Raw genomic sequence first — 15,502 nt, 5'->3', positions numbered from 1 at the left:
AACTGGCTCCAGAAAGTTAAAGAGATTTGTAAATTACTTCTATTAAAAAAATCTTAATCCTTTCAGTACTTATGAGCTGCTGAATTTGAGTTGTTCTTTTCTGTCTAAGCGCTCTCTCATGACACCTGTCCAGAAACTCCAGGAACTGTCCAGAGTAGAAGCAAATCCCCATAACCAACCTCTTCTACTCAGTGCAGTTCCTGAGACAAGCAGAGATGTCAGCAGAGAGCACTGTTGCCAGACAGAAAAGAACAACTCAACTTCAGCAGCTGATAATTATTGGAAGGATTAAGATTTTATTTATTTATTTATTTAATAGAAGTAATTTACAAGTCTGTTTAACTTTCTGGAGCCAGTTGATATAATGATAGAATTTTTTTTTGCCGTGAATACCCCTTTAATTATCATTTGAGATAATGGAGACATACTATGCCCCTATTCCATCAATCCACAATCTTGTGTTGGGACCTGGCTGCTATCCTCTCCCTGTCAAACAGTGCACACAATGTTATTTGGATAGGACGAAGAATGAAGGATGAAAAAATCTTATATTATGTGATTTTATATATATATATATATATATATATATATATATATATGTATATATATATATATATATATATATACATAAATATGTTTTTTGTTTTTTTCCTAAAGAAAAAGGGGCTAAAGTAAAGTAAATATAAGTAACGCATAGGTACTTACATATCACTGTATCAGGAAAGAAAACATAAAATTTAGACCCCAGACTTCAAAGCTTACAATTCATTCAGACCCCTAAATAAATACAGTCCTCAGAGCAGACCACTAAATCAGATCCATAAGCAGACCATTATATTTGTGCAGGGCCTAAACGAGAAGCCTTAGTAAATTTAGACTCCAGAGCAGACAGACCAGACTATTAGGCTAGGTTCAGACTACGGAATTTCCGCCGGAATTTTCGCTTTGAAATTTCCGGCAGAAATTCCGCTTACTGTAATGCATAGTGTAGTGAATGGTTTTCCGTTCACAAATTCACACTTCGGAATTTGTGAAGCGGAAAATCCGGATGAAAAATCCGCTAGAAAATTTGCGCCTGAAGAAAGGGGCTGCTCTTTCTTCAGGCGGAAATTCTAGCGGAACACATAGCAGTCTATAGGAGACTGCAGTGTCCGTGTGGTCCTAGCGCCGACTAATTCAGTCGGCGCAGGCGGAACTCGGAATCTCCGGGCAGAAATTTTCTGCCCGGAGATTCCGTAGTCAGAACCTAGCCTTAAAGTCAGACTCCAGAGCAGGCCCCTATATAAAGTCATGCATCAGAGCAGACAGCTAAATCAAATCGTTAAGCATACCCTTATATTTGTTTAGACTCCAGACGAGATGCCTAAATTAATTTAGACCCTTAAAGGGGTACGCCAGTGGAAAACATTTTTTTAAATCAACTGGTGCCAGAAAGTTAAAACAGATTTGTAAATTACTTCTATTTAAAAATATTTGTCCTTCCAGTACTTTTTAGCAGCTGTATGCTACAGAGGAAATTCTTTTCTTTTTTAATTTCTTTTTTGTCTTGTCCACAGTGCTCTCTGACACCTGATGCCCATATCAGGAACTGTCCAGAGCAGGAGAAAATCCCCATAGCAAACCTATGCTGCTCTGGACAGTTCCTGACACGGAAAGAGGTGTCAGCAGAGAGCACTGTGGTCAACACAAAAAAGAAATTCAAAAATAAAAGAATTTGCTCTGTAGCATACAGCTGCTAATAATTACTGGAAGGATTAAGATTTTTAAATAGAAGTAATTCACAAATCTATTTAACTTTCTGCCACCAGTTCATTTAAAAACAAAACAAAAAAAAAGTTTTCCACTGGAGTACCCCCATTTTTTCCTCCTTACCTTTAAAAAATCATAACTCTTTTAATTTTGCACCTAAAAATCCATATGATGGCTTATTTTTTGCACCACCAATTCTACTTTGTAAAGACATCAGTCATTTTACCCAAAAATCTACGGCAAAACGGGAATAAAAATCATTGTGCGAGGACAAAATTGAAGAAAAAACACAATTTTGTATCTTTTGGTGGCTTCCGTTTCTACACAGTGAATCTTTCGGTAAAACTGACACCTTATCTTTATGTAGGTCCACACGTTTAACATGATACCCTACTTATATAGGTTTGATTTTGTCATACTTCCAGAAAAAATCATAAGTACATGCAGGAAAATTTATACATTTAAAATTGTCCGATTGCCGAATGACTGCTCAGTGCCGAACAGCTGTAAAACACGGGGTCACTGCAGGTGGTGGATCCTCTGGGCCTGTGTGGATGAGGACGTGAGCCGTGCCAGGGTGCGGAGTCCAAGGTGCCGCTGGTTTTCACCAGAGCCCGCCGCAAAGCGGGATGGTCTTGCTGTGGCAGGCAGCACCCAGGTCGCTACCCCTGGCACGACTTGTCCACACAGGTAGCTGGGATGAAGCGTGGTACAAATGGATAAGGATGAGACAAGGTCAGGATAGCAGAAGGTCAGGGAAGGCGGTACAGTAGCAGGGTCAGGTAACAGAACAAGGATCAGGTACACGGATAGACAGGATATCAGGAACACAGTAGCTTTCTCTCAAACACAAAGGCAACAAAGATCCGACACAGGACAGGGGGAGGTGCAGATACTTATAGACAGGGTGCAGGTAATTATACTAATTAGGGCGTACTGGCCCTTTAAATCACAGAGCTCAGGCGCATGCGCGCCCTAGGAGACTGGGGCACGCGCCAGGGCTGAGAACACGGAAGACCAGGGAGGTGAGTGACGGGCTGGAACTCACAGGCAGCTGCGTCCCGCGATGCGAATCCCAGCCCTGCCAGGAGAGCACTCAAGGCCAGCGTGACTGGCCGGAGCACTGATGTTACAGCATGACTGCAGAAGCAGACTACACATCTGTTTTATTTGTAGTTCCCATTGACACACATGGGTTTGCATATATGCACAAAACGGATTGAGATACTTAAAGGGATACTCTGGTGCTTAGACATCTTATCCCCTTATAGGGGATAAGATGCCTGATAGCGGGAGTCCCGCCGCTGGGGACGCCCGTGATCTTGCATGCGGCACCCCGTTTATAATCAGTCCCCGGAGCGTGTTTGCTCTGGGTCTGATTACAGACGACAACAGGGCCGACGGCGTGTGACGTCACGCTCCTCCCCTCAATGCAAGCCTATGGGAGGGGGCGTGATAGCTGTCATGCCCTCTCCCATAGGCTTGCATTGAGGGGCGGAGCGTGCATCGGGGGCGGAGCTGTGGCCCTGTGGAACACGCTCGGGGGACTGATTTTAACTTGGGTGCCGCGTGCAAGATCACGGGGGTCCCCAGCGGCGGGACTCCCGCGATCAGGCATCTTATCCCCTATCCTTTGGATAGGGGATAAGATGTCTAAGCACCGGAGTACCCCTTTAAAGAGTGTACAAAGTTATATTTCATTATCTATTCCTTATTCACAGGATAGGAGATAAGTGTCAGATCACAGGGTGTCCCCTTAGGTTTTCAGAACGTGGCCCAAGTCTTTATTATGAATGCGTGCTGCCGCTCCATTCGTTGTCTATGGAAGTGTTTCCCAACCAGGATGCCTCCAGCTGTTGCAAACTACAACACCCAGCATGCCCGGACAGCCAATGGCTGTCCGGGCATGCTGGGATTTGTAGTATTGCCACAACTGGAGGCACCATGGTTAGGAAAACACTGCTTTATTGCAGGTTCAGCTGAACCAGGCACCACGGCTACCACAAGGCTTTCATTTTATTTTATTCACCTCTCGGATATGTTTTGAAAAATAAATTGACTTGTACTATAATTTTGTAAATTAAAGTAAATTGGGGGAGATTTATTAAACCATTGTACATAGTTTGTATTGTTGATGTTGTATGCTGATGTAAATTTGCAGGCCCGTCCTGTCTCCGGCCCCTCAAGGCCGCTGGGTCACTTATTGAACCTTGTCATGTATACTTTATATGTTACCTTTTCTCTAATAAAACTTTTCTTGAATGTTAAAAAAGAAAAAAAAACATTGTACATAGGAACAGTGGAGCATTTGCCTAGTTCTATCAATAAAGTTTATTGAAAGGAGCAAGCTAGGCCTTGTTGATAAGCCAGTGCAGGCCTGTGACTGTTGCCTATAGCAACCAGCCAGATTCCAGCTTTCGTTTTCCATAGGCCTTAAGCATTAGGCTGATTGGTTGCTATAGGCAACAGTCACAGGCCTGCACTGGCATATAAACAAGATTCTTCGCTAGATTCTTTACTATTTGTATAGTGTTGATTAAAGGGTTAACAGCGTCCCGCAGCGGCAGTGTCTCTGATAAGTATTTATGGCAGCGTTCCTATGCCAAACACGATGACTGTGTCTGGCAGCCTGTGCCCTGGGAGCTGGCATTCTTCTGTGTGTCAGACATGAGTTTACAGAAGCGTGGGATTCCCTACCCTGGGGGGCCGGGGTTGGTGGAACAAAGAACGTCGAGGAAGAAAGGACGCGTTCAGTGATCAGAACATCAGAGCGGAGCAGACGGATCCCGGAGGTATCAGTGCTCACCGCAACGCTGCGAGATGGTGACACGTATGAAACCCGTAGGCATTAAACGTGGAGTATATATATATATATATATATATATATATATATATATATATATATGCAGGAAATTTATCAAAACCTGTCCAGAGGAAAAGTTGCCCATAGCAACCAATCAGCTCGGTTCTTTAATTTTTAACCCCTTAAGGACCAGGGGTTTTTCCGTTTTTGCACTTTCATTTTTTCCTCCTTACCTATAAAAAATCATAACTCTTTCAATTCTGCACTTAAAAATCCATTTGATGGCTTATTTTTTGCGCCACCAATTCTGCTTTGTAATGACATCGGTGATATTACCCAAAGATCTACAAAGAAATGAAAAAGAAAAATTGAAGAAAAAAACACAATTTTGTAACTTTTGGGGGCTTCCGTTTCTATGCAGTACATTTTTCGGTAAAAATGACACCTTCTCTTTATTCTGTAGGTCCATACAATTAAAATGATATCCTACTTATATAGGTTTGATTTTGTCGGACTTCTGGAAAAAATCATAACTACATGCAGGAAAATGTATACGTTTAAAATGATCAAATTCTGACCCCTATAACTTTCTTATTTTTTGCGACGTGATCTGAAGTTTTTACCAGCACCATTTTTGTATTGATAGGACTTATTGATAGCTTTTTATTCATTTTTTCATGATATAAAAAGTGACCAAAAATACGCTATTTTGGACTTTGGAATTTTTTTGCGCGTACGCCATTGACCGTGCGGTTTAACTAACGATATATTTTTTATAATTCGGACATTTACGCATGCGGAGATACCACATATGTTTATTTCTATTTACACTTTTTTTTTTTTTTTTTTAGGGAAAAGGGGGGTGATTCAAACTTTTATTAGGGAAGGGGTTAAATGATCTTTATTAACTTTTTTTTTTTTGCAATGTTATAGCTCCCATAGGGGACTATAATACTGCACACACTGATCTTCTACATTGATCAATGTCTTTTACATTGATCAATGTCTCCATGCTTGGAGTTGTAGTTTAGCAACAGCTGGAGTCTCCCTGTCTGGGAAGACACTGGCAGAAGGGTCTGTTCATACAAAATACAAAATGTATAATGTGAACAGAGCCTCATACTTACCACTCTGCCTCCCGCCTAATTACATCATCACTAGGGGGCGGAGCTACACGGACCCGACAGGGAGCGAGGGAGGTAAGGGGATCTCCTCTTCTTTATATACTATATACAGCTATCTATAGATGTATATTCTGTATACCGCCCAAAGGGGCTATAGGAGCAGGGAGTCCTGTCAGTCTGGTGACAGGATTCCCAGCTCCTGTATAGTATACACGGGTACACTATGCCCCCCTGTATACTATACAGGCGGGGGAGGTGAATAGTGATGCTATACATCACTCTGAAGAAAAGAAAACTGCCAAAGGGGAAAAATTTGGCTGTTTCCACACACCAGAAAAAAACGCCCCAAAAAACGCTAGAAAATCGGCCAAAACACGGGAAAAAGCTGTGGCAGTTTTACTGGCAGTTTTTCCTGGCGTTTTTGCTGGTGGAATTGTAGCCTAACAGTGACCACCGCATTATAATTCATCCCACCCTCCTGCAACAATCTATTAGCTGGCAATCTTTAAAGGGCACTGTCATTTTACAGAAAACTCCTTCAAAAGTTTTGAATGAACGTAGAACTGGAGACAAATGCTTGTTAAATATGTTCACCAGCTCTGTGCCACAATAACCAAGACAATCTGATAAAGGGGTCTTCTGCCCTGTTCAATACCCTCTCAAGCCTGAAACAGGATGTCCTATCCCTGAAAGGGTGGAGTTTAGTTGGTGTTTTTAGTGCAGAGAGAGTGAAAGAAGGTCTGGAGCAGTTCAGCTCCCAGCCTGTAGCCAGGGCCCTCAGAGAGAAATAGCCCCATTGCCAGGTTCACCGTCCTCCACCAAAGGAGATACCTATGGATAGTACAATCTGCTTCAGCCAGTCAGAAGAAGCATCACAAAGGCCTCACTGACATCTAGGACCTGTTGGGCTTCAGGCCGGGCCTAGTCATTACTAGTCATTAGAGGGCTACTACCTAAAGGGGTACTCTTTATCAACTGGTGCCAGAAAGTTAAAAAGATTTGTAAATGACTTCTATTAAAAAATCTTAATCCTTCCAGTACTTATTAGCTGCTGAATACTAGAGAGTAAATTCTTTACTTTTTGAATTTCTTTTTTGTGTTGTCCACAGTGCTCTCTGCTGACACCTCTGTCTGTGTCAGGAACTGTCCAGAGCAGCATAGGTTTTCTATGGGGATTTTCTCCTGCTCTGGACAGTTCCTGATATGGGCATCAGGTGTCAGCAGAGAGAACTGTGGACAAGACAAAAAAGAAATAAAAAAATTAAAGATTTTCCTCTGTAGCAAACAGCTGCTAAAAAGTACTGGAAGGATTAAGATTTTTTAATAGAAGTCATTTACAAATCTGTTTAACTTTCTGACACCAGTTCATTTAAAAAAAAAAAAAAAGTTTTCCACTGGAGTACCGCTTTAACTGGGGCAACTCCTCCCCTACTACACTATATGGGTGAGAATTTAGGGGTTCCCATTGGCAGTCAGGGTCACATGGGGTTTACACAGCTCCTCTCTTAAGGGTACAGTAACAAAGGAATAACATATATACAGATAATAATAGAACTAATTAGAAAAATATATTACTTCTCAACAAAGTGCAAACATAATTGACATAACAGTAAGTCTCTGGTGGGCCCTTGTGCTGCAAAGCTGCCCAAAGCAGCCCGAAGCCACAGGACAGCTACTGGTGCTCAGACACCACACCAATTCCCATCATGCCTGGCACCTTTCCTAGGGAATGCTCTGGGGGAAAATCCACACCATTGGTGCAGCCCCCCCCCCCCCCCCCCCAGCAACCGGACCAGCGCAAAGGAATATGGGGGACCTGCTGGATCCCTCAAGCCCACCTGAACAATGACAGGCTGTGGCACTGCAAGGCTCAGCCAACCCGCAGGTTCTGTTCTCTCTCCAGTGGTGCTCCCCTGGGCTGTGTACAGTCATCTGTATTATTTCAGATACCAACCAGTGACTCCACATGAGCGTCCAGATTCTGTCATGTCCCTCCCTCTCTTACTATGCCATATGAATAATACAACCTGATTTTAGATATAAATATATTATTACATTTTGCCTGAAATTCCCCTTTCAATTGTTAAATAATCCCTAAATGTCACATTCTCCTCCCTTTACTGTCGCAGTTTCCTTTTATAAAGAACTTACGGGGGGGGCACAAACTTACCAGGTCTCCGTAAAACAAAGGCAACAATGAGGCTGGGACAAAGGCGGGTGCACAGGCCATGAATAAGTGACTTACCCACTTACTCAATACAGTGCAGCAAGCGGCTTACACGTGCGGCTTGGCGTAAAGAGACCTTTAGCTTGAGAAGAATTAACCCCTGAGCCGCCAAAAGACAAGACCCAAACTACAATGTAACAGGATGTGTGTGAGACACAAAAGGTTAAGAGCCCACTAGACTGAATGCAAAGACTTCCCCTTTAAGTCCCTGATTTTTAAAGAGGAAATTCACATTTAACTCTTTATGGGAACTGTAAAAGCACAGAGATTTTTAACTATTTACAGGAGTCCTCCTCTCCATCCCATAACCCCTCTAGTCCAGCATCTAAGATCTGCTTCCTGTGATATGAGATAAGGAATTGTGGGGTCCTGGGGACGTTACCTGAGCTGATCACAACACTTGGACAGCGGAATTAAATGCGAGGCCGAACAATCTTCTTCTGTGCCGGGATAATAGATCACATGACCAGAGATTAGACCGCCGGCTCACACGTCTGTATAGTGAATGGGAAGAAGAGTGGTCACAGATGGGCGGCTAGTTATTCATGGCAAATTGAGAAAATACAATAAATTATACGGTAATAAAAAATAAAAATAAAAAAAGATTAAAAACTATAATAAAAAGTTTCTATGGTAAAATTCTGAATCACAATACTTTCTAGCCCTCAAGCGGGGGTGGGGGGTGCAGGAAGTGATGACCGCCATCTGTATGAGACGTCACAGGACAGGTGGTGCGGCACATATGCCAAGAAATAGACGATGGTCCAGCACTTAGTAAAATGCAGCTTTAGTGTAGATCACAACACACATAAAACTATACCAACAGACGCGTTTCGAGCGCATGCGCTCTTCCTCGGTGACGTCAGTTCAATCTCAGAAGAGGCTAAATACTTGTTTATGGGGCAGAGTAAAAATACTCTAAATACCTCTCAAGTGAGAAAAGGAAGCAGAATCAATCAATAATGAAATAATAATTCATGACGGACATTTAGACCCCAACGTGTCCCCAACGTGAATTGCCAAAATGCTTCTCTATTAGCCAACTTTTTTCGTAAGCATCCCTTTCTTATTCAGCATTCACATGTTCGATAGCATAGATCTTAAATGCAGTTATATTGCCCGCATGTACAGAATGGAAATGTGCTGATGCAGACGACCTTTGTCGAACAGCAGTAGTACTACTATCATTGATATGTTCTAGTGCTTGTGTTTTTAATTTACGAATGGTGTAACGCACATATTTTAAATTGCATGCAATACAGTCAATGATATAGACTACATTACTGTAATTACAATTAATGTAGTTTTTTTTATTTGGAAGATTTTAGTGCCATCCACATTCTCAAAATATTTGGTGGGTTTTGCATAATGACAGGTGCGATAGATTTTGTGGCCACATTTGAAAATTCCCTTCTGGGCTAACCCGCTGCTGCTTGGGTTTGTTTGGGTATGCACAACACTAGGAGATAGCTGGTGGGTGCCCTTTTGGAAACCAAATGGCATCCTTCATGTAATATATTGGACAACACCTTGTCCTGTCTTAAAAAGTGCAGATGTTCGAGTACTATATTCTTCACATATTGAAATGGGGGGGGGGGGGGGGGGGGGAAGTAAGTACAAGAACTGGTTTTCGGAATTTGGTTCTAGTTGGATTTGAAAGATAAATTAACATGTTTCTATCCTTTCCAGTCACAATATGATGGGCTCTTTTTAAAGGGGTACTCCGCCCCTAGACATCTTATCCCCTATCCAAAGGATAGGGGATAAGATGTCAGATCGGCGGGGTCCCGCTGCTGGGGACCCCGGGGATCGCTGCTGCAGCACCCCGCTATCATTACTGCGCAGAGCGAGATCACTCTGCGCGTAATGACGGGCAATACAGGGGCCTGAGCATCGTTACGTAACGGCTCTGCCCCTTGTGATGTCACGGCCCGCCGCGTCAATACAAGTCTATGGGAGGGGGCGTGGCGGTCGTCACGCCCCCTGCCATAGACTTGCATTAAGGGGACGGGCCGTGATGTCATGAGGGGCGGAGCCATGACGTCACGCTGCTCCGTCCCCTGTATCACCCGTCATTACGCACAGAGCAAACTCGTTCTGTGCAGTAATCATGGCGGGGTGACACAGCGGCGATCCCCGGGGTCCCCAGCAGCGGGACCGTGGCGATCTGACATCTTATCCCCTATCCTTTGGATAGGGGATAAGATGCCAGGGGCGGAGTACCCCTTTAATGTATGTGAGGAATAACCCCTACTTTTGAGCCTTTGTTCCAGCTCACTGACTTATTTAAAGGGGTACTTTGCTGCTCAGCATTTGGAACACACTGTTCCGAACGCTGGAGCCAGTGCCAGGAGCTTGTGATGTCATAGCCCCACCCATCAAGACATCACACCCGCCCCCTCAATGTAAGTCTATGGGAGGGGGCGTGACAGTCGCCACGCCCCCTCCCATAGATTTGCATTGATGGGGCGTGGCTATGACATCACAAGCTCCCGACGCCAGCTCCAGCCTTCGGAACAGTTTGTTCCAAACGCTGGGCAGCGGAGTACCCCTTTAATTAAAACCTCAGGTTCAGTACAGTTTCTTTTCAGCCTAGTAAGTTCTCCTATAGGAATGGCCTGAGTGGTGTGGAAAGGATGGTTACTGTCTGCCCTGAGTACAGTGTTGCCTGAGATAGGTTTGTGATGAGTAGCAACTGAAATGGTTTCATGATGTGTACCTGTAAGTACTAAATCCAAAAATACAATGGAGGTAGAGTTACGTGGTGAGTGAATTTTAGGTTGTACTGGTTATCATTTAGATATTCAGCAGTGGCACGACCACGACATACCCCCTCCAAACAAGGAGGAGGTCGTCTATAAAGCAGCCGTACCACTGTATGCCGTCACCAAATGGATTGTCAGATGTAAAAATGTATTTTGACTCCCAGAACGACATGGTGAGGTTGGCCAGAGATGGGGAGTGTCTGCCCCCCATGGAAACACCACTGATCTGAACAAAAAAATAATAATAATAATTTCGAGACATGAGAAACCTTACTGCCATATTAATAAACTCACATAGATCTGGGGAGTAATTGCTGTGTACTGAAAGGTGGTAATCCAGGGCCTGCATTGCAATATGCCACGGAATGCATGTGTATAGAGAAACTACATCACAAGAAAGCCATGCAGACCCTGGATTCCACCGCATCTGATCAAATGCTCTGAGCACATCCCTCGAATCTTTAAAGGGATACCCCGCTGTTAAGCATTTGGAACTGCTCCGAATGCTGGAGCTGGCAACGGGAGCTCATGACGTCATAACCCCGCCCTCTCATGACTTCATGCCCCACTGTCACGCCCCCTCCCATAGACTTGCATTGAGGGGATGGGGGCGTGACGTCATGAGGGGGCGGGGTTATGACGTCACGGGCTCCCGTTGCCGGCTCCAGCATTTGGAACAGTTTGTTCCAAATGAAGAGCTGCGGAATACCCGTTTAGTTTAAGGTAAACTGGTACACGCTGTACAAGCGGTTGGAGCATCTGGTCCACCCACATGGGCAATCGCTCAAAAAGGGAACTGTTACTGGAAACAATAGGCCTCACGGTTGGAGACATGACACCTTTGTGCGTCTTTGCAACAGGGATGACGGCTCCTCTACATAGAGGTAATCCCTGTCTCTCTCGGCAATGACGCCAAATGCAAGACCTTCCATGAGTAGTTTTGACAATTCTTAATTCTGTAATTCTGTTATTTTTTGTATGTAGTGATGTCAGACAACATATCATGAATTTGTCATATATATACATGCTCTTGTCCATGGCTGTCACCTTCCCCTCTTTATCAGACATCCTAATGACAATGGGGAAGATTTATAAAAACCTGTACAGAGGAAAAGTTGCTGAGTTGCCCATAGCAACCAATCAGATCGCTGCTTTCATTTTGCATAGGCTTTGTTAAAAATGAAAGCAGCGATCTGATTGGTTGCTATGGGCAACTCAGCAACTTTTCCTCTGCACAGGTTTTGATAAATCTCTCCCAATATCCTCATAAGAGGAAAGTTCTTTTAGGGCCATACACTCCTTTTTAGCTAGATTGTCTGATCTGGGGGTGGTGTCAGTCAGGCAACAAGATCCCTTTCTACCGCACTTTGGAATAAATCCATACCCTCCGTGCGTGAGGTAAGTGGGTAGAAATAGGGATTCTTGTTAACATGCCAGATATTAGAAGAAATTACATCATTGCTATGTGCTAGGTGCGGCACGTATATAGCGCACAATAAAGTATTTACCCTTCCACTTATCAGACTTATTAGAAGTGCCCCCCCCCCTCTGTAACCACTTTAGTGGCAAAAAATGCCTATAACGTGATATCAGAAGTATATCGCAAGGTTTTAAGGTCCTTAGGAAAAGTCACACAGTAATGGCGCGATGTACGGCACCAAACATGGAGTCAATATGAATGATTTTTTTTTTCAATTTACGCCATGTGCAAAAATATCTGCAGCATTAACCGATACAAACAGATACTGTAACACTAATACAGTACACTGAAATAGCAGCACGGTTTAGGACGTGTTCACAATGGATTGTCAAAAGGATTTTTATGCAGAATAGGTGGGTATTCTGTAGCAAAATCTGCATGAATTCCGCTCCTCTTTCTAACATCTGCAATCAATATCTAGTCTAAATACACATTCTGAATTTACTGACACACACAAACCTGCTTGGTTCATGTTTCAGGATTTATAAATCTCCCCCATAGTGTCTATGGCTGCAGTACTGCTTTAAAGGGTTACTCCGCCCCTAGACATCTTATCACCTATCCAAAGGATAGGGGATAAGATGTCAGATCAGATAAGATGTCCGCTGCTGGGGACCCCCGGATCTCGGCTGCAGCACCCACCTCAATAGCTTCCGTCAACGCTGGAGGCTTCGGATCCTGACCACGCGAGCGAAAGAGCGTGACGTCACAACTCCACCCCCGTGTGACATCATGCCCTGCCCCTCAATGCAAGTCTATGGGAGGGGGCGTGACGGCTGTCACGCCCCCTCCCATAGGCTTGCATTGAGGGGGCGGAGCGTGACGTCACAAGGGGCGGGGCCGTGATCTACAGTAATCAGACCCGGAGCGAACACGCTCTGGGGACTGATATTAACGGGAAGCGGCATGCAAGATCACAGGGGTCCCCAGCGGCGGGACCCCCGCCATCATGCATCTAATCCCCTATCCTTTGTATAGGGGATAAGATGTCTAAGCGCCGGAGTACCCCTTTAAGTAGAATTTAGATGAAATCTGTTCTGCCATCTACAGGTCAATTGTGGTATGCAATAGTTGTCAGAACAGGTTTAGGCTACAATCAAAAGTCACCGAGTAGTCGTCCTCATGATCAATACAAAATATTGTTTAAAATATAACTTTTAATGTACTACAGACTAAAATTAGAAGATGACAATTGAACTAAGGTATGTGCTACTTGTACTAAATAGTGCTAGGGAGCCCGGGGGTGTGCAGACCCAAATCTTGAGGATAGATAAGTGAACCACGCCTATAGTAGATATAGATGGATAATCTAAGATAGGAGCGACTAAGTTCCTGTATTAGAAAATGTAAATGTATGATTATTCAACAATGAAATAATTCAAGGATTAGAGAGATGGAGGGATATGTGCCCACTATGATAAATAAACCCATCCCTCTTTCCCTGCCTTTTGAGGGACCCACCTCCTTAACAGGGTGGCCTCAACCACGGTGACGTTCCCTGCTCTCACTAAGTGAGGGGAAAAAACAACAAAATGAGACAATAGATAGAAGGGGATAGGGCTGCACAACCCAAGGCTCCAAAAAACAAACAAAGTGTGTGTGATAACCACAATAGTGCAAAAACAATCAAAAAATAATAACCCAACTCCAACGCGTTTCACCTGTCAAATTTAAACAGGATCATCAGGGAGAAACGTGGCACCAAACATAAACATTAGTGATAGTGATAGCACCAATTTAAAAGACAGGGCACTTATGATGACCAAGTATTCCCTAAGAGCGCAGCGAACCAGACCCAGATAGTAGCTAATTCCTCCAAAATTGCCCTCCTAGTGTGGGATGTACACTAGGTGCATGAGGTATGCCACATATAATAAATTGTGCCCTATGCAAAGTAGAGGCTATGAATAGCCATGATGTTTACTCATTACAGACATGTACACAAACAACAAAAAAATATAGTTTTTCTTTGCATAATTTGCTAGCATAGATATAGATGCAAAAATATACATATACCTAAGTACTCTGGATTATTACAGTAGATACAAGTGGTGACGTAATAGACAATATCACCATTAACCATTACCAGAAAATATGCCTAGGTACCATGAAGTAGTTGTGATTGGTCAGAGATAAGTCAGGGGGTGACTTAGTGTTAGTGCATTAGTAGATGGGTGCACTACACACAATGATAGCAACGCGATAGGAGCTACCACTAAATAAACATACATACATGAACTGCCTAGCCTGGCAGGTATATTGAGTATAGCCAATAAATCACAGACTAGGACAAAAATGTTGGATGGCTGGCATAGATATTCAAGATATTCAAAGATATAGAGAAAGGCTAGTGGAGTGTAATGGCACCCCAGCAGCAGGTATACTTAGCACCCCCAGACGATGGTACACTTAGGGCATCCGGTCTTACTGGGCTGGCGACATGCTCAGATGTGTTAAACAGAGTGTACCAGCTGATTTTAAATAGTGCGCATCTTGCCTGGCGACCAGTCAGAGCCAGTGGCGCATAATGTGACGTCAGACGCCGGGCGCAAGCAGCGCGTCACTGATCTGTAAATGTCAGTGAAGCGGTCACATGCGTTTACGAGGATGCGGCACTATGGCGCATGCGCGGTATAGCCGCGCCTCCAGACAGGAACTGAATACAATCCAGAGACGCATCACGTGACCTACTTATGTCACGTGAGCGTTCCAAATGCCGGAAATGGGTTCCGGAAGGTATGTGACATGTAAATAAAGCAAATATTAATTCCATAGCCACACAAATTGTGCAATCCTATATTTGGAGCTAATGTTTTGCATAGAGATGGAAAATTGGTGTTGTTATGTGAATGATCGCTGCTATATATGATGTACTTAAAGTACAACAAAAGTTAATAAAAGATAGACTGACCAGACAGTGATGTCAGTCAGTAAGTCCCTATTTTTTAGTATGATAGTAGGATAAAAAAAGGGGGACAATTCTAGATAAGCTGTCAATAATAGTTAATTCTGATGAAATATCAATCTTAAAAATGATAATCCAAGAGGGAGGTCTAGCTATCAGCATATAGTAAATACGTATATATGTATTAATTGATGACCAAAAATTACTAAAGGAATGGGGGATTACTCCCCAATATGAGAAAGAAGGGGGGGGGGGGCAAATTTTAACCAGATAAAGGGATTGCCATCTGTTCGGGTGTATTATCAAATAAAGGAGGTAAATGACAAATGTTCATTCAGCCCCCCAGGGGATACAGTCCCCAATCTGTAAATCCACTGAGTTTCTTTTTGCAGGAGGCGACGATCAATGTCGCCACCCCTTACATTAGCGTGTACTACCTCCAACACTTG

The 15,502-nt window shown here is 43.5% G+C and overlaps 2 protein-coding genes across 13 annotated transcripts in view; one reads left to right on the top strand and one right to left on the bottom strand.

The window, feature by feature from the left end:
* Positions 1-15,502, bottom strand: part of ITPRIP (inositol 1,4,5-trisphosphate receptor interacting protein) — a 68,172-nt gene that overhangs the window by 33,116 nt on the left and 19,554 nt on the right. For 3 of the 11 annotated variants that reach the window (XM_056531431.1, XM_056531428.1, XM_056531430.1), the window contains exon 3: positions 8,286-8,397. The exons of 5 other annotated variants lie outside the window; for them this stretch is intronic. Coding sequence is in view for 3 of the 6 variants with exons in the window: in XM_056531425.1 (XP_056387400.1) it covers positions 4,786-4,799 (14 nt within the window). In the remaining 3 variants the exon portion in view is untranslated. Of the gene's footprint in view, positions 1-4,785; positions 4,897-8,285; positions 8,398-15,502 lie in introns of all 11 variants that reach the window. 3 more of the 11 variants (XM_056531425.1, XM_056531426.1, XM_056531427.1) reach the window with 2 other exon arrangements.
* Positions 1-15,502, top strand: part of LOC130282769 (uncharacterized) — a 37,061-nt gene that overhangs the window by 13,144 nt on the left and 8,415 nt on the right. The window contains exon 1 of one of the 2 annotated variants that reach the window (XM_056531435.1): positions 11,414-11,552. The exons of the other annotated variant lie outside the window; for it this stretch is intronic. The gene's annotated coding sequence lies outside the window, so the exon portion shown is untranslated. Of the gene's footprint in view, positions 1-11,413; positions 11,553-15,502 lie in introns of those variants that run through there. 2 annotated transcript variants of the gene reach the window in all.

Source organism: Hyla sarda, chromosome 7 (assembly GCF_029499605.1).
Source record: "Hyla sarda isolate aHylSar1 chromosome 7, aHylSar1.hap1, whole genome shotgun sequence".
NCBI classification, from domain to species: Eukaryota; Metazoa; Chordata; class Amphibia; order Anura; family Hylidae; genus Hyla; species Hyla sarda.
The sequence above is the reverse complement of the archived record's forward strand: the minus strand, read 5'-3'. Positions and strand labels throughout refer to the sequence as shown.